Raw genomic sequence first — 19,850 nt, forward strand, 5'->3', positions numbered from 1 at the left:
AGGACCTTTTGTTTTTCCATACAAATTTTAGAATTATTTGTTCTAGTTCTATGAAAAATGTCATTGGTTTTTTGACAGAGATGGCATTAAATCTGTAGACTGCGTTGGGTAGTATGGTCATTTTAACAATATTAATTCTTCCAATCCATGAGCACAGTATATCTTTCCATCTGCTTGTGTCATATTCAATTTCTTTCAGCAATGTATTACAGTTTTTCAAGTACAGGTCTTTTTCCTCCTTAGTTAGATTTATTTCTAGGTATTTTATTCTTTTTGATGCAATTATAAATGGGATTAATTTTGTAATTTTTCTTTCTGATAGCTCATTGTTAGTATATAGAAATGCAACAGATTTCTGTATATTAATTGTATCCTGCAATTTTACTAAATTCATTAATGAGCTTTACTTTTTGGTGGTGTCTTTAGGATTTTCTATGTAGAGTATCATGTCATCTGTAGTGTCAGTTTTACTTCTTCCTTTTCAATTTGGATTCCTTTTATTTCTTTTTCTTATCTAATTGCTGTGGCTAAGACTTCTAATAGTAGTTGAATAAAAGTGGCAAGCATGGGCATCCTTGTCTTGATCTTAGAGGAAATGCTTTCAGCTTTTCACCACTGAGTATGATGTTAGCTGTGGGCTTGTCATATATGGCCTTTATTATTTTGAGGTATGTTCCCTCTATACCCACTTTGTTGAGAGTTTTTATCATAAATGAATGTTGACTTTGTCAAAAGCTTTCTCTGCATCTATTAGGATGATCATATGATTTTTATTTTTTTAATTTTTTTGGCAGCACCGCACGGCATGCAGGGTCCCAGTTCCCCAACCAGGGATCAAACCATTGCCCACTGTAGTGGAAGCATGGAGTCCCAACCACTGGACCACCAAGGAGTCCCAATCATATGATATTTATTCTTCAGTTGATGTGGTGCATCATACTGATTGATTTGTGAATACTGAACCATATTGTACCCTTGGATAAATCCAATCTGATCATGCCACTCCCTTCTTGCCTGTAACTTGTGTTTCCCTTGATTGCTTTTAAGATTCTCTCTTTAATTTTTGCCATTTTAATTACAATGTGTCTTGATGTAGTCCTCTTTGGGCTGATCCTGTTTGGGACTCTGTGTGCTTCCTGGATCTGAATATATGTTTCCTTTCCCAGGTTAGGGAAGTTTTCAGTTATTATGTCTTCAGATGTGTTCTCTGCCCCTTTCTCTTTCTCTTCTCTTTCTGGGACCAGTATAATGTGAATGTTAGTACCCTTGATGCTGTCCCAGAAGTCTCTTAAACTGTCCTCATTTCTTTTCATTCTTTTTTTCTGTTCTCCTTCACTGATTTCCACTACTCTGTCTCCCTGCTCGCTGATGTAGGTTGATTCTTTAGACTCCCTCAGTCTTAGACTGGGACTTCTTAGGAAATTCTGACTCAGAAAGATCAGGGGTAGGGCCTAGGAATCCCTGTGTTTAAAGTGTTGCCCAAGTGATTCTGATGGTGACCACTGTAAAGAAGGACAACTTGAGCCACCTCATGACACCTTATGTCCTTAGGATGCCTTAAGTCCTTATGATACTTTGAGCCCCATCCCACCCTTTTGATGGTTCCCATCTACTCGGCTCTTTCTGAAGAACAAATGCTGATAACTCTGTTTTCACACGTTCATCCAGGTATTCTTCAGTCAAATGAAAAACCAAAGCTAAAGCTATTCAGCAAGAGCACCCCATGCTTCTTCCTGTCTCCATCTTGAAGTGATTCAGGCCCACACCCACCCTTCCGGGTGCAGAGGGGACCTTGTCTCCGTGTCCTCAGCTGACCATGTGCTGGATCCTGTCCCTTCTCACATTTAACCCACTCTGCATCAAGTCTCTGTCAACTTCTTCTCCACAGGTTTTGTGATTTCTTCGTTTCTGTCTTCAGATATGGATAACTCCCTCTTTTTTTTTTTTTTTTGCAGTACGCAGGCCTCTCACTGTTGTGGCCTCTCCCATTGTGGAGCACAGGCTCTGGACGCGCAGGCTCAGCGGCCATGGCTCACAGGCCCAGCCGCTCCACGGCATGTGGGATCTTCCCGGACTGGGGCACGAACCCATGTCCCCTGCATCAGCAGGCGGACTCTCAACCACTGCGCCACCAGGGAAGCCCTCCCCTCTATCTTTAAAACCGAAAACAAACCTCCCCTTGGCCCTTCCTGCCATTGTCTCATCTCTCTTCTTCAAAGCCATCAGATTTCTCTTATGAATGGTCTACACATATGTCCATTTCTTCCCTAAACACTGTATCATTTTCCCTCTTCACCACTTCTCTAAAACTGCCTTCTCCACTATCCCAAACAATATTTTTCTCAAAAAATTCAATCCCTTGAGGGCCCTGCAACACCCCTCCCACCCTCACCCATTTCTGTGCTACTAAATTACCTTTCTAATGCTGCGTTCTCTCTGGGCTCCTCCACGGGCACTCAATGGGGAGTGTTCACCAGGACAAGTCTCTGCTGCGGTCTCATCTCATTTCCGCCCTCAGTGAGTTTGTTCCTTTTCCTGGTTTCATCCACCCCACCCCAACCCATGCCAATGACTTCCAAATCTCCATCTCCCCAGCTCTGATCTCTCATGTCTCACACTGCCTTCAGGGCATTTATTTTTTGAAATCCAGCTCTCATCTTAATATGGCTCAAGCAGAAGTCATTAGTTCACCTCTTAGTCAACTTCTGTTTCCAGTTTCTCCATTTATGTCAAAAGGAGTTCCGTTCGCCAAGACACTCTTATAACCCCCTCTGCAACCCCATTGGCTTTATGACTGGGAGAGCCCCAAAATAACCACCAGACAACCTGATATTTTGCACAATTATTTCATTCCTTTGGGTCTTGAAGATCTTTCCTTTTAATGTTTTTAAATACCCAAATACTATGTTTGCTTAATAAAACACAGATGTAAACATTTTAAAGTTTCTTTTATCCTCTGCAGCAATCGGGGTGACTGTTAAGAGGGTCAAGGTCACTGTGACCACTAGCTACACGTTGGTGACTATCATTCCAAAACCAGATAGATAAATAGATGAAAGAGAGAGCATTTTTATTTTTTTAAATTTAAACAGGACATGGGATCATAATATACATACTGTTCTTCAACTTGCACTTTTCACTCAATATGATGAATATCTTTCTATCTGACTTTATTTTCTCTAATACTTGTATATAATTCCACAGCTTGAGTATACCATAATTCAATCTAACTATTCCTCTACTGCTTAACATTTAGGGATCTTTCTATCTTTAAATGCCCATTGAGAAAGGTCACTCCTTAAACCACTAACTTATTGTCAATTAATACTAAAACTAGGATCACTGTGGACTGGCAGCTAGATAAAGAATTCAGGGCAAGCAGGGAGGGACATCAGGAAGCAAGGGAGTAGGCCCTGACAATAGGAGTCATCACCACACAGCCTCTGCTTGAATACTGCCTGGGATGGGGGACTCATGAACTCCAATGATGATCAATTCTTTTACCTACACAACTCTCATTAATAAGAAATTTTCTGACAATTGAAACCTACCTCGCTAAAGTTTCCATCCCGTGAGTTTAATTCTGCAGAGGACACATCATAATTATATTCTTCAAATATCTGAAAACTACTATTATATCCTATCTAAGGCTTTTTTTTTTTTTTTGCGGTACGCGGGCCTCTCACTGTTGTGGCCTCTCCCACTGCGGAGCACAGGCTCCGGACGCGCAGGCTCAGCGGCTGGCCATGGCTCACGGGCCCAGCCGCTCTGCGGCATGTGGGATCTTCCCGGACCGGGGCACGAGCCCGTGTCCCATGCATCCGCAGGCGGACGCTCAACCACTGCACCACCAGGGAAGCCCAAGGCTTTTCTTCTTTAAGTTAAACACCTCTTCTTCCTTCTGTAATCCTCCTCATAGGAACTAGGTTCAAAAGCTCTCACCTTATCTGATTCCAACACAGGTAATGTTTACCTGATAAAAAGAGTCACTCCTATGCGAGGTTCTTTCTCACCTCCTGGGTTCTCACTAAATTTACTAATGTTTCCGCTTGGATCCCCACCTTCCCATTTCACTACAGTCAAAAAAAAATGTTTTCTTTTCAGCTGTCACCCCCTTTTTTTTTTTTTTGCGGTATGCAGGCCTCTCACTGTTGTGGCCTCTCCCGTTGCGGAGCACAGGCTCCGGACGCTCAGGCTCAGCGGCCATGGCTCACGGGGCTCAGCCGCTCCGCGGCAATGTGGGATCTTCCCGGACCAGGGCACGAACCCACGTCCCCTGCCTCGGCAGGCGAACTCTCCACCACTGTGCCACCAGGGAAGCCCTGTCGTCCCTTTCTTTACTCACTGCCTTCTTCTGCCCCATCTTTTCTGCCTTGAAGTACGAAATTCCTTCATCCCATTGAATCCCCAAAGTTGAGTCTTTTCTTACTCTTCACCAGATACTAACTGAAAACCCAACTTCCCCTCCGAACGCCACCTACACCCACCTCACTTAAGCTCAGTGCTATGCCATAAGCATTTTTCCCTATGAGCTTCAAAAATGTGATGAAGGTGGTGATGGGGAAATGATAGCAAACAACATCCACATAATTACTGAGCAGTTTATTAAAATCTTCCCTATGGATCACCTGCCTCATTTGAAATACACAGACACCCCTAATGTATATATATTAGCTCATTTTACAAATAAGGAATCAGGCTCTGAAAGGTTAAATAGCTTGTCCAAGGTCACACATCTACAAAGACTGGCTCTAAGCCTAGAACCCAGCTCTTCAAAGTCTATTCCAGCATTGTCCCTACTATGTTAGAGCAAGGTAAGTTCACAGGACAGAACTCAGAAGGAAACACAAACATTCATTACACAGCCTGGGTCTAAAATTTTGTCACTTTTTACAGCTTGCACTCCATACTTCCTTGAGAAGATTTTCGCGTGAACTCTTGTGGCTTAAGCAATATACACTCAGAATGGTCCTGTTGAATGGACAATTGAGATGCAGAATAGCATTTCTATGGTCAAAATAATGAGGAAATATCTCATTGAGCGATGGTAAATGCCTGGAGAGTTTTGTCCGGGGGTGGTTCTGCTGTCTGATGTTACAGGGAGAGAAATATTTATCTTACTAAACAACTATTCATTCATGAAGATTACCTAATGAGGAGCCTGAGGATTCAGGATGAACCAAAAGTCCTTTATATCTTTACTGAAAGTGACTTAGATGCATGCAATGATTTTAATAAATCTGACTTTAAAGCAAAAGTGAATCTAAAGCACAAACACATACCAGTGTAATTGTGCGCTTTCTTTCCATTCTTCTGACTTGAAAATTCTCTAAAAGCACGCTGGTCCCAATGTTCACAGACACAGCACAACTAATAATCCTTGATTTAAAATAAAAAGCATCATGTTTTAAATAAAATTTATTTTTCAGAACAGTTTTAGATTTACAGAAAAATTGCAAAGATAATACAGAGAGTTCTCATATATCCTACAACCTATTTCCTTTATTATTAGCATCTTACATATAAAGGTTTCATCTGTCATAGTTAGTGGACCAATATCGATACACTAGTATTAACTAAAGCCCATACTTTATTCAGATTTCCTTACTACCCAATGCCCTTTTTCTGCTCTAGGATCCCATCCAGGACACCACATTGCATTCACTTGTCATGTCTCCTGAGACTTCTCTTGGTTATGCCAATGGTTACACAACCTGGTGAATATACTAAAAAAACACTGAATTGTACACTTGAAATGGGTGAATTGTAAGGTACAGAATCCTAGATTAGAAAGAGGACATTAGTGGAAAAATTGGCGAAATTCAAAAAGTCTGGAATTTATTTAATGGTTTTCTATCAGTGTTGATGTTTTACTTTTGACAAGTGTACCTAACATTGAGGAAAACCGGGGGAGGCACATATAAAAACTGTTTGTACTATCAGTACAGTTTTTCTGTGAATTTTAAATTATTCCAAAATAAGTTTTGTTTTGTTTTTTAATTACCATAGAATGTGATCTATTATTATGAAGCAAAGGGCAAACCTTAGATGAGGTGCAAGTCGCTTCTTGAAATATTGGTGAGACCCTTAGTATTTTCACTCGAGCTAAAGAGGGATAATTACAAAATGACACAACAAAGGACTTCTCTGAGGCCATCAAGTTCAAGGCCTTCTTCAGGAAATGAGGCGCATCAGTGGCACACCCCATCTATGGTTACCTAACCGGCATTTTATGGTCCTCATTGACGGCTGCTCCACAGTCTGTGGCTCTTGCCATCTTTTGTCAACTCTTTTATTCAAGTTCATTTCCTTTTTTTGTTTAGGAACCTTCAGTCCAGTTGTTCTTAGAACCATTTTTCCCGCTCGTTTCTAACTTCTCCATATCATCTAAAAACTTTGCAACAGAGAACCAAATCTCAACACATATAACTCTAATAAATATTTGAGGGTTGCCAAGCACACAAGAGATGGTTTTCCAGCTCTCCTAAAAACTTGTAAGTGGTCCATTTCTGAATTATTTTACAGCCCACTACCGTCTTTCTAATTCTCTCTGCAGTTTCCACTAGCTAAGATGCACAGGCATAATTCATTATTGGTTATGACAGTGAAATTGGGTCCCATCTGGTATCTTGATGAAATGATTACTTTTAGTTTATAGCCTCCTTTCTTGCTCTTCTTTCAAACTAAGATAACAAAAGTGGCCATCAGATAAAGACATCTATGAAGGCTCTCAGTACCTCAGTAGAAAGATAAACACATGAGTCAACTTAAGTTTTGCAACTTAGGCTCACTATAAAACTGAGGTAAATGTTAACTCGATAAGGCTGAGATTACAAAATGGTCCTTTATTATACTCTTTTTGTAAACTCCACCCCCAGACCCTACACATTAAGAAAATGAAAAATCTTTTTGTTCTTCCCTCCACAATGTATAGAAAACAGATCTCTGAGTAGAATTTCATACACAAATTGATTTGCTTCCCTTTTGTTCAATAACCTGCAGGCAGGTTAACACTTACTGTCTGGAGATGAATGGCGATTCTCTTTTGGAATTGAGAAGGAAGGAAAGCCAGCTCAACATCTCTAGTAAACAAGAAACAGAAGCTCTTTTTTACACCGTCTTCTTTCCAGAGGAAAGCACACAAATTCCTAAGGCGTTCTGACCTTACTCTAATGAGGAGGTGGAAGAAGAGAGATTCCAGAGCCCTGAAGGTCAATTCGCTTCAGCCAACACGCATGGAAATGCACATTTCGACTGGGAGAAACAAGAAAGGAAAAATATACAGATACAATCCTTTTAGCTACATCCACTGAAAAGTAAAAAGAAAAAGAAAAGGCCTTGGAGGGGGGCCTTTACCCTCAAGAAGGGTTTCTTTACAATCTAAAACCAAGCCTTCCTTGCTACTGTTGAAGATCTTGGAATCACAGAATTTTAGAGCTGCATTGGGCTTAAAGAGCATCATTTCCAGCAGACGGAGAGACCAAAAATTCCGCTGACACCGGGTCAGTGGGAGGCAGAACCATTTTCATTCCTGGGGCACAAGGGAAAGGGAATCTTCAATGTCCTCATGCCTAAGTCCAGAGTGTACGCTCTCCCTCCCAGGGAAATTGGAGGCAAAGCCCATCTTCTGCTCGCCCGGAGCTCAGTGCTCATCCCGCCGCCCCACCCGCCCCACTGTACGTGGTCCCCATGTTCTCCATGTTCCTGGGGACCATGCCAATGTGGGAGACCCCTCCCCAAACCCATCACCCACCCCCACCAGCGTCTTTCAGCGTCTGCTAAAGGACAAGGCCGTTCCTGTAAGCAGAGAAGCAGAACTCTCAGAAAAGGCAGAAAGGAAGTCAACGTCACAAGAACTCTGTAGATGCAGATATGAATCAATCCCTAAGAGACACTGTTAAGTTTTTTTAAAAAGGCGAAGAGTGGAAGAGCCGTACACTCTCGTTTGTGTCAGAAAAGACAAAAAGATTCTGTGTACATGGCTGCCTCGCCTACCTCTGAAAGGATGCCACTGGCCGCCAGCGGGGAGCGGATCTGAGCAGCTGCAAACTGGGGTTGGGGGTGGGGGCGTGAGGGGGGCGTACACCACAGGGACTGACCTTTCATTACATCCCCTTTTCTACCTTGTGGTTTGATACTAAGTACATAAGCTACCTAGTCTTTAAACTGTATTTATACAAAATAAAAACCAACAAAATTAATCGAACACAAAACATTACAGATAAATAAATATTTAAAATAAATGGAATTAAATTTTTAAAAAGACAGAGCAAAAAATGATGCCAGGGATAAAAAAAAAAAAAGTCTTTGGAGGAAAGAAGTCTCAACGCAGTGACACTCACAGTTAAACCACTTCATGAAATTTCACAAAATGACTTTTGAATTTAGCAACTTCCTCTAGGCCTTAGCAACCTTGTGTTGTATACCTCTGCTGTTTCAAATGAGAAGTACGGAATGATGAATGAGACAAAAATGGGGGTGGGGGGGAGACAACCACTCATTTTTTAATTACTTGTTTGAAATAAGAAGTTAGAACTCCCTGAACAAAACTTTTCCAATGTACCCCTGCTCCTTTTTCAAATGAGGCTTTCAAACCCGAGCTTTGTGTTGTTGTTTTGGTAAACAGGCTGGAGAATGGAATATCTGTAATAATACGATGGTTGTGAAATCCCCAGCACCATCCCCCCAGCCAGAAATCCTAACTCAACACTTAGAGCCCCTTTTATGCTGTGTGGACTTTCAAAATAATACTTCAAAAAAGATTAACCACTGATAACAAAGTTATAGGCAGAGCTCCACTATTAGAAGGAAGTTGGTAAATGATTAACCAAGTGCCTATTTTTTGCGTGCAGGGTGGGGTGGGGGGCGATCCCCCCCCACCCCGCCCGCACTGAAAAATCGGTTAATGAGTTCATCTTGTGGCAGATGACCACGTTTCTAAGCCCTATGGGATAGTGGGCTTTTAATAAAGCACATTTTTAACCCGAATAAACTACTTGAAGTTACTTTTCCCGCTGATTAGTCTCTATCCTTCTGCTATCCTGGCAAAACTACTAGAAATTGTCATTAACAAGACTGCAGCAAGTTCTCTCTTTGTCTTGTTTACTGAAAGGGTTGACTTACTTAAAATAGAAAGCCTCTGAAAAGCATACAACCAAATACTGTTATTAAATTACACAGACTGAATTCTTTTTACAAGTTGCTGCTACAAAAAGATATTTCCAGATTGTATCTCCTTAGATATAATCTTTCCATGAAATTTTTCCTTATAAATGTAATTCAGAGGCTGTGCTTCACAAACACTTGGGACTACTTGGGTATACAGCACTTTTTATATATAAGTGACTTGACTTCAAACTGCAAAAGGAAAATTGTACACGTTGTTCACACACAAGTTGAGACAACTGGTCCAAAAAAATGATATTAATATCTGCCTTTATAATGGTAAGTAATGCATCTATCAACTCCACATAATGAAAATGGGAATGGAGAATTTTATATTTAAACAACCCAAGATTCACATTTAACTATCAGTAACTGGGCCATTAATTAACTCTCAAATCAGAAATTAGGCCTATTCAATCTGAAATGTAGGGTCCAAATAATAAACAGGCCTAACCAGTTGGTAAAAAGAACTGGCTCCTAATTTTATCATCACTTAGTCATCCATTCCAATGCAAATTATGTGAATAAAATTCCACTTCAATGGAACCAAGTTTATCTAGTTCTTACTTCATACTAATAAGCATACCAAGATGACTAAGATTCAGCCTCACTCACTGCCCAAGAAGAAAGGTCATCTTTTCTCAGCCTCAGTACCTTTGCTCAAACAGCTTCCTCTTCCTGGCATATTCTGCCTGTCCCACCTGGCCTCACCCCTGCACTTTCCCCTTCTCCTTCTAAAGCAGCAGCTCCCAGGAAGCTCCCCTCACCTTCCCCAGGACAGGCCCAGGAGTGCTGAGGCCCATGCGTACACATTTTCTGGAGCACTGAGCACAATGCTTTACAAGAGTTTACATGTAATAAAGTAATTTACCAAGTACGTATTGGTTTGTCTCCTAGAAGGCAGAGATCCTAATTAATCTCTGTATCCCGCTTCTAGCCCAATATTTGGCATCCGGTACTCCATAAGCAACTACAGAGAGAAGCCTCTCAGAATCAGGCAGGGCAGAAAGACGATAAATATCTGAGACATAAAGTAAGAGGCACCATGTGGGAAAAAAGAATGAACTATTGCCATTTGCAGCAACATGGATGGACCTAGCGTATATCCTACTAAGTGAAGTAAGTCAGACAAAGACAAATATTACATGATATCACTTATATATGGAACCTAAAAAATAATACCAATGCATTTATATACAAAACAGAGAGACTCACAGACATAGAAAACAAATTCATGGTTACCAATGGGGAAAGGGAGGGGGGAGGGATAAATTACAAGTATGGGATTAACAGATACAGACTACTATACATAAAGTAGGTTAGCAACAAGGAGGTACTGTATAGCACAGGGCATATATGTACTGTATATTCAATATATTGTAATAACCTACAATGGAATACACTCTGAAAAATATACATATAACTGAATCACTTTGCTATACCGCTGAAACTAGCATTGTAAATCAACTATATATTTCAATTTTTTTAAAAAGACAGAAACACACACATAACCAATAGGCAGACAAGTAGATATGCATATACAAAGTCAATAAACATAATCCCCCCCCACCAAAAAAAGAAGCACATACAGTATGGAGAGAGTGCTATGGAGAAACAAAGAAAATAAAATCGGATCCATTTGGCCCTGGGGGAGGGTGGGGGGATGATCTATAAGGGGAGAGGAGAGAGCAAGGCCAGGATTACAGAGAGCAGACAGGAGGGGATGAAAAAGGAGATGAGGATGAGGATGCATGTCACGGAGAGGGAAAAGTGTGAGCAGAGGCTGGAAGGCGTGAACGACGCAGTGGATCTGAGGCGCAGGGAAGAACGCATCCAGTGCGCTGATGGTACAGCGCCCAGGGAAGCAGTGGCTGGGATGCGGGGCAGTGACTACGAGCCAAGTCTGCAGAGGCAGTCCTGGGTTCGAGCCCTGCCCCTGCCCCTGCCCAGCTCCCAGGCTGCCCACCCTCTTTGTGTGCAGCTCCAGGAAAGACCACAGGGCTCAGGGTCAGTCGCTGGCCGCGGCCTTTAGCAGGACTCTGGGCCCCCAGGGGACACCTCTACCTGCCCAGCACCCCGAGGCTCATCCCTGAGCCTCCTGCCCGGCATGCAGGCTTGCAGTCATGGGCTCCTGACTTCCTCCTCCGCCTCCGCGATTTATGTTCCCCCCCCCCAACTCCCTCCCACTGCCGAGGTCCTCCTCAAAGCCCTCAGTCTGCCCTGCTCCGGAAGCCTCAGTGTCTTTCCCAGTTCTCTCCCTCCCTCTCTTAGCCTTTCCCAGTTCTCTCCCTCCCTCTTAGCCTTGCGGGAGAACTGTCCGCCCCCAGGCGTTTGCTTTCCCATTTTACCACCACAAACGGCAAGGAGAGAGAAGAAAGTCACTGCTTTTCCAGATTCCCCCATTGCTGCTTTGGACCATTTTTCTTCCACCATCCTTCTGTCTTTTAAGAATATACTTGTGGACTAAAAGATACAAGTGCTGTATAAAATCAGCCAATTATGTGAAAGTAGCGTATCTGCCTTTACTGGGTTTGTCATTAATCTGAATGGAAAGACCTTTAAAATTGACTTCTTTAGAAAGCATCTGAATGCATTTTGTTTGGTACTGTATTTATTCAATAAAGTGTTTAAGTGGTGCCAAGTGTGAACTGGGCCCTAGGATGGTGTCCGTTGGAGGGAACAGGGGGTGGTGGGACTGAAAGAACAGAGCAGGCTGACCCCCCCCCCCCCCCCCCCCCCCCCCGCTCATCAGGCTCAGCCGCTGCCTCCTTTGATAAAGGGGCTAAGAGAGCTCTTCCAACGCCCTGAGAGGCACCGTCCTTCCAGCCAGGAAGTACCTCCCTCCAGACCCCACTCTGGGTCCTAACATTAAATGAGATGCGCCCTGGAGAGTGGCTGGCTGAGTGCCTGATAGCAGAGCCTGTCATACCCTCTCTGGTTCTTCTTCACTGTCAGGATCTACCAATCTACCTCCACATTCCTGGAGAGTTTAGGTACCACAGAGTCTTTCTCTCCACCTCACATCCCCAGTCACCTGGGCAGCTTCACTGTTTAGGAGGGTGATCAATCAAATCCCCCAGTTCCTTGGCTTGCTAAACTGAATCGACTTTCACCCCTTCTCCCATGGCCACACCTTGACTTTCATCCTTGCCCAGGGAAGCTTCACTAGGAATCTTCAGCTTAAATATCCTGGCCCCCGGCTCTCTCACTTCCCCTGCACCCGCCCCTCAAAGTCCCTCCAATCTCCAAATGTTCCCTTTTCACTGCCATCACCTCCAACTACTTGTCAGCATCTTTCAACACCCTTACTTCTTAACGTTCCAACAACCTTCCCTGCAAACGTCCAGCTATTTATTTCACTTTTGCTCCTACAAGGAGCTGCTGAAAGACAAAAACCACATATTGGCACAAATCCTGTCATTTTTTATTTTCAGCGCATTGATTATACTCAGCAACCCATTCAGTTGACCCCAGGCCGCTCCTTCTCTGTTCCCCCATTAGGACTACTCTAAACATCCACTCATTGTCAAAAACCCCTGCTCCAGCCCTGCATCCTTCAGCCATGACCTCCTGCCCCACTTCACAACATGAAAATCCTTTCGCACCTTAAACCCTTCAATGCCTTCCCTTTGATGGTAGTAATGCCTCTAAACTTCAGGTAGCACAAGAATCACCTGGGCAGCCCTGTCACTCGGATATGTATTTGGATTCACTAGGTCTGAGTCAAATCCCAGAAGCATAGTTGGCAATAGATACTGATGATGGTCCATCCACCAAATGTGAGGAAAATTAGTCTAGAACAGGGGTCTCAAACTCCAGTCCCCAGGCCAAATCCAGTCCCTGCCTGTTTTGCGTGGCCTGCATGTTAACTATGTGTTTTTACATCTCTAAAGGGTTGGGGGAAAAAATCAAAAGAAGAAAATTTTGCAACATGTGCAAATTACATAAAATTCAAATTCAGTCCATAAATAAAGTTTCATGAGAACACAGCCAGGCCCAACGATTTGCATATTGTCTATGGCAGGTCTCACGGCACAATGGCACAGCTGAGTCGTCGCAACAAAGACTGTACTGCCTGCAAAGCCGAAAATATTTACTGTCTGGCCCTTTATAGAAACAGTTTGCTTCCCGCTGGTCTGCAGGACGAAGTACAAACACCTCACCAGAGCCTCCCAGCCTCCTCATGATGTGACCCCTGCCTCCCTCCCCAACCTAGAGTCCCAAAATCTTCACAAGGGCAGCCTCACCAGCCACTTCAGTGGACTCAGTTCCTTGAACGAAGTGCACAGTTTCACACCTCCCCATCTCTTTATGTGCTGTTCTTTCTACCCACTTTGCCTGACAAATACCGCTTCGGCCTTCAAGACCCAATTCGTGGTCCTCCCCACCTGTGAGATGTTCTCTGACAACCACACCTCACCCCCTCCACTGCGCTTAATTAATTTGTATCCCAATTACCTGTATACAGCAGTGGTTCTCAAACTTTTGGGCATCCCAGCACCACCTAGAGGGCTCATTAAATCCCCCGCTGGCTGGGTCTGCCCCCAGAGCAGCAGACAGGGTGCCAGGCAGAGAATAACATTTCTAACAAGTTTCAAGGCTGATGCTGCTGGTCCAGGCACCACACAGGAGCAACACTGGTTGGCTTCTGTGTCCCCACCCCACCCAACAATGAGTTTTTCAAGGATGGACCCTATTTTATTCATGTTTGAATGATAACAGCCTCACCCAGTCCCAGGAATTCCTGGAACAGCAGAAACTCAGTATTTGCTGTTTGTAGTCTAACCACATGATGCTCCTCCCATAAGCCAATGATTTCACTATCAGACAGTGAAAGGGAAATTAAGTGGGGAGAGGAGACCTAGCCCGGTAGGAACTACTGAGGCCAAAAAAATTAATGAAGTGGCTCTCTGCAGGATGGACATTCTGTGACCTGCCATATGCATCCTGAGCCAGCGGGGTCAGCTGGAAAGCCCCAGGGTGGAGAGTAGATTGTTCAAGTCAGAAACCCAAGAGTACAGCCTGGAGGCAGCGCCAACAGGGGGAGTGTTCCGTAGAGGACCCTCCCCACGCCCCCCACAAAGATCCATCTCTCTCCACTTTAAAAACAAGATTCTGTATCAAAGTCTGATAATGCATATCATTAGCATTGGCATATATTGCTACTAATGGTAAGCATTTGTTGAGCACGCTACTACTTGCTTGGAATACCAGGACAGATAAAACCTAGACTTCAAGGAGACTTTAAATTAGTTTGAAACTCAGTATTATAAACCAGGCAGGATACCTAACAAAATAAGGTAACATTTTGTGTCAAGTGTCAAATATAAACCATGTCGAAGGTAAACAGTAAAGTCCACAAGAGTCCAAGGTGTCCTGTGGCTTTCCCTTCTCCGTTCCACTAAGGTACCACCTACAAACCTCTATTAGTACCTACATAGGTCTGTGAGGACATGGCACGTCTATAGGTCTTTTGTCTCCTCCATGGGCGTATAAACTCTTCAAGGATAGAAACCTTGATTTTTTTTTTTAATCCCTATATTTCTAAGACCTGACCAAGTCCCTGGCACTACTAGTGTTAAATAAATATTTAATAGATTTAATAATGACTGTGGAATGTGAGCTGAGCTTTTAACCAAGGGCAAGATTTAGATAAGAAGAGAAAATTGAGGGTTGGGCTTTCCAAGAACAGGCAAAAGAACCAACCAGGTGACTGAAAGCTCCAGGCAGGTACAGAAACTGTGGTCAGAGGCCCCGGTGGAATCATCGAAACCCACTGCTGATATCACCGTGAGTCGAGAGGGTCAGGCCTTCAGAGCTGGTCTTCACTGATCCTGCCTTTGAAACTGTAACACAAGCTTACATAAATAGGCCTAAACCTGGACTGCTTTAATCTCAAAAATCATTTCCTGGCACTCAGAGTTCCCCACCACCAAACTGCAAATTCCTTAAAGCCAGGAATTTCTCCTCTTGCACAGCTCCTAGGATATGACCGTGTACCATACAAATTAGGAATGTCAGTATTACCGTGTCTATCCTGGTAGCTGAGTCAATTTTGCAAACTTCGAAGGCTAGGATAGTTTAAAGACAGATCATTCCATACCCCACGACCAAAACAGAGTGGAGAGGGCATGAGCAGATGATTTAAACAAAAAAATCAAACAAAACAGTCATCCTCAGTTCTTTGCCCGAGCTCCACATCTGCTCGAAAGAAACTCATTCTAGAAACGCAGTTTCACCAAACTCATCTGTGAGGCACCTGTGAAGCCCCCTAAATCATCCATTTCCTATACTCTGGATTTGAACTGCTGTGCTCGAGTCTCTAATTTAATAAGATGATTTTGCATTTAACATCTTTAGGAGGAGACCAGGCTAGTAAAAGTCCCTGGAAACTAAAATCATAGACTTTTCCTGAGTATGGCCACAATTGCACACAGGCTCCCCCCCATAAGCTAACAGAACAGATAAATGGAAGAATCAGATGAAAAATAATTAAAGACAGCCACTATGGAGAACAGTATGGAGGTTCCTTAAAAAACTAAAAATAGAGCTACCATATATATGATCCAGCAATCCCACTCCTGAGTATATATCCAGAGAAAACCATAATTTGAAAAGATACATGCAACCCCAATGTTCACTGCAGCACTATTTACAATAGCCAGGACATGGAAGCAACCTCAATGTACGTCGACAGATGAATGGATAAAGAAGAGGTGGTACATGTATACAATTGAATGTTACTCAGCCATAAAAAAAAATGAAATAATGCCATCTGCAGCAACATGAATAGACCTAGAGATTGTCATACTGAGTGAAGTAAGTCAGACAAAGACAAATATCGTATGATATCGCTTATATGTGGAATCTAAAAAAAATGGTACAAATGAATTTATTTACAAGACAGAGTCACAGATACAGAAAACAAACATGGTTACCAGGGGGAAAGGGTTGGGGGAGGGATAAATTGGGAGATTGGGACTGACATATACACACTACTATTTATAAAATAGATAACTAATAAGGACCTACTGTATAGCACAGGGAACTCTACTCAATACTCTGTAATAACCTATATGGGAAAATAATCTAAGAACGAGTAGATATATGTATATGTATAACTGATTCACTTTGCTGTACACCTGAAACTAACATAACATTTCAATCAACTGTACTCCAGTAAAAATATTTTTAAAAAGAGTTCTTCACTCACATAGTAGAATGTTCAACAGATATTTCAGGTTTTGCAAATAATAAACAACTTGACACAGGGAGACCCAGAAGGCAAAGACATTCTCACAAGTGCAATCAATACAGAAATTACAAATATACGTGTGAAATGTTAAGACATTAAGAAAAGGATTCACTATCTTTAAGTGGCATATGAAGAACCACTCGGGCAACTTGAGGTATATGTTTTATCATTGTTAGCAAATTGGAGGCCAATAAAAAGTCACTCTTTAATGGGCCAGGAGCAAACATGTATCAAGGACTGGGCTCTTATCCTAGGACTGTCCTCCAGATCTGGCTCCACTTTTCTCTTCCCAAGTTTGTGCCCCAGGGGGAGCCCCTGCAGACCACATCGCCCAGGTGCCCCAGGCCAGCCACGCACTGGGGGCCACTGCAAGAGATGGAAGGGCCAGGGGACGGGGAGCACAAGGGCTGAGGTTCTCTCTCTACTTCCGCCCTGTATCCTGGCAAGAGGACTTTCTCCCCTTTCCCTTGCCCAGGTCTTGGTACCTGAACATCCTCTATTGGTTCCCTTAATGCCACCCACACCTCTCTAAGTAGTTCATCAAAGTTTCTTCATTGCTATCCATTGAGTTGAATTGTTTCCTGCCAGGACCCTGTCTGATACAAGGACTGTAGGGCATTTTATATCTATATAAAATGTCTCGGCTCCCAAAGGTAGGTCTTTGTGTCGTCTCCCATTTTACACGTGAAGACACCGAGGCTCCAGGAGGGTAGAATACCAGCGAGCAGTCATAAAGGAAGTTTCCTGGCAGAGCACAAATTACCCCCAAGTCAGTCTAACAACCAAAAAGCCCCTGAAAGTGCGAGGGAGAAAAACACATCAAGCTTCCAAACTCTCAAGCCACAGTTTAGCCTCAAACCACATTATTTATGGTTTGGGATTCTCCCTCGGCCTGAAATGAGCCAGCTGGGGCATTGCCCTTTAAGTGCTTCTTCCACAGAGAGTCACTTAGATTGGACCCTGCTGGAGGGCAGTGGGGTTTCCTAAGATCTAAGAGATCACAGGTGCTCCTTCCTCGCCTATCGCCCACATTTTTCCTTCAGTTCATCCCAGAAATCCCTCCCTTCCAGCCTTAAACATCCCACAGGCTCTCTTGTTCTTTTTTATAAATTAAAACCAGAATTCCTTTGCCAGAAATCCAGGAGATGGAGGATGAGGGTGGATGCGGTTACAAAGCACTTAATAACATCATCCTAGGCACCTCTCAGTCGTCAATCTCTGGGATTCATTAACAATCTAACTCTTTCCATACAAAAAACCTCCCTGGATTCCTCTTCTCTCTAGCTGTGCTGAACTGCTGAAAATGGAAAATGCAATTAAAATAAATTGTGATGGATAGTAGAGGGGTACGTACCAACAAAGTCCCCTGAAGGAAATTCAGCTCTGAGTTATAATTCATTTCAGGGCTAAAGAATTTGCTATTATTTCTGCCTTTGCAGGTCCCTGGCAGTCACTATACTCTCACTACAAGAACAGGCGTTAGCAGCTGATACCTCTCCCAATTTCCTGACCATCTGGATTTTACAATTGATGGCCGACAGTCAGATCAGGTGGAGTTCTGAATCAGATCCTCAGAGGGAGCCAGGTGGAAGGGTGGCTCAGTAAACAGCATCTGAATGAGGGAAACATCTAGGTCTCACTTCCTCGTTGCTGAGGGAATGTGAGTGGAAAGAGCCACAGGTATACTCTTGTTTGAAGGAAAAAAGAATTTTTTAAAAGATCACTAGTGGGCCCTCCCCCAGCATGCCTTACCGAATTCCATTTAAATAACATACAGCTGACCCTTGAACTACATAAGGGTTAATCTGTCTATAATTTACTGTCGGCCCCTTGTATCTGTGGTTCCTCGGAATCTGCGGATTCAAGCAACCTCGGATGATACAGTACTGTAGTATTTTCTATTGAAAAATACACACATATAAATGGGCCCATGCAGTTCAAACCCGTGTTGTTCGCGGGTCAACTATATTTATTGACTCACTGCTAAATACAGGGCCTATCTAGCCTGCAGCACCTAAAGAGACAAGAAAAGGGGTTAAGATAGCCTCAACCCTCGGGAAAATTTCTTACCTGGAATTACTGTTGTTTGCTGCCATTTTCAGTTTTAATGGTAGCAGACAGTTGCTGGACAGTCCAAATACCTGCAACAGTGCCTCTCTTCTCCCACTAACCTGTCCTACTAGGGAGCCTGGACCCCCGAGGGTAGACTGACTGGATAACCTAAGGCCCTCGGAAAACCACAGCATCCTGTGTCCCTCCTCCCTTGCCGATGTTGATCACAGGTGGTACAAAATAACTGTCACCCCGATTCCACAAGCCTCACTGCAGAAAACCCAGGTCTCTCATTCAAAAGCTACAGGCTTTTGCTTATAGATCACTCAGGTTCAGTTTCTAAGTAGTTTCATCTAACTTAAAAATAATAAAGACTTGACTACACTGATGAAAGAAACACTTGAGTCATTTATCAGAATGTTTTAGCCCTGGGTTACAGGAAACGAGGAAACCCAAAACTTCAAACAAAACAAAAAAGTTTATTCGAACCTTCTGTGCAAGGTATACCAATTTTTTTTCACACTTACAGGAGAAAAACATCAATTGAAAACCAACAAACAAAACTCCACCTGTCTAGTTTGTAGCAGTGAAATCTGCTATGGGGGCGGGGACGGAGGTAGATAACATCCCCACCAACCCCCCCGCAGGCTTCACGCCCGCTCCGGCTCGGGGAGGGTTCCCGCGCTCCCGCCCCAGCCGCGGGCCGCCCGCCCGCCGTTACCTGGTCCAGAGGGATGCCCAGGAGCTCGCTGAGCGGGTGCAGACAGGTGGAGCCCGTGGTGCGGTAGGAGAGGCTGGGAGGAGACTCTGCTGCCATCCTGCATCTTCGGGAGGCGGCAGCCCCGGCCCCAGGCCGCGCCACCCCGCTCGGCGTCCTCCCGCCCGAGTGCGCGCGGGTGGCTGTCCCGAGGGCCGCGCGGCCGCCTGGCTCGCGGGGACCGAGCGGCGAGCCGGAGGACGCGACCCAGCGCAAACTCTCGGCGCGCAAACTTGGCGTTGGCGCAGTGGCCGCGGGCGCGGCAGGAGGGCTGCGGCCGAGAGCGCTTGCTTCCCGCTCCCCTCCTCTCGCCGCTCATTGGCCCGGCCGCCCGGGACTGCCCGGGAGGAGGGAGGAAGGGAGGGAGGAAAAGTAGGGACTCGGAGCCCGGCCCTCGAGCGCCACCCGGCCCGCCCTGCCCGGGCCGACCCGAGAGGGAAAGCGACGACAAGGGCGCCGCCGCCTAGCCCGGCGCCTGGTGGCGCGCGGCCCCGGGGGCGGGAGGAGCCTCTGCTCTTCCTTCGCCCGAGCTCCCCATCCTCCCTCCCCGCCACAAGAAACGACCTCCATCCCGGTCACCCCGGCGGGCTCCTTGCGCTAGGGAGCCGCCCTGACCCCACC

At 44.3% G+C, this 19,850-nt stretch overlaps 1 protein-coding gene across 2 annotated transcripts in view; it reads right to left on the reverse strand.

Annotated features, from left to right (window-relative positions):
- MBOAT1 (membrane bound O-acyltransferase domain containing 1) overlaps positions 1–19,468 on the reverse strand; it is a 129,516-nt gene extending 110,048 nt beyond the window's left edge. Inside the window, exon 1 of one of the 2 annotated variants that reach the window (XM_060109583.1) lies at positions 19,194–19,468. In XM_060109583.1, the coding sequence (XP_059965566.1) occupies positions 19,194–19,289 (96 nt within the window). In that variant the 5' untranslated portion in view covers positions 19,290–19,468. The remainder of the gene's footprint in view (positions 1–19,193) is intronic. The other variant, XM_060109582.1, reaches the window with a different exon arrangement.
- Between the last annotated feature and the right edge of the window lie 382 nt (positions 19,469–19,850).

Source organism: Mesoplodon densirostris, chromosome 10 (genome assembly GCF_025265405.1).
Source record: "Mesoplodon densirostris isolate mMesDen1 chromosome 10, mMesDen1 primary haplotype, whole genome shotgun sequence".
NCBI lineage: Eukaryota > Metazoa > Chordata > Mammalia > Artiodactyla > Ziphiidae > Mesoplodon > Mesoplodon densirostris.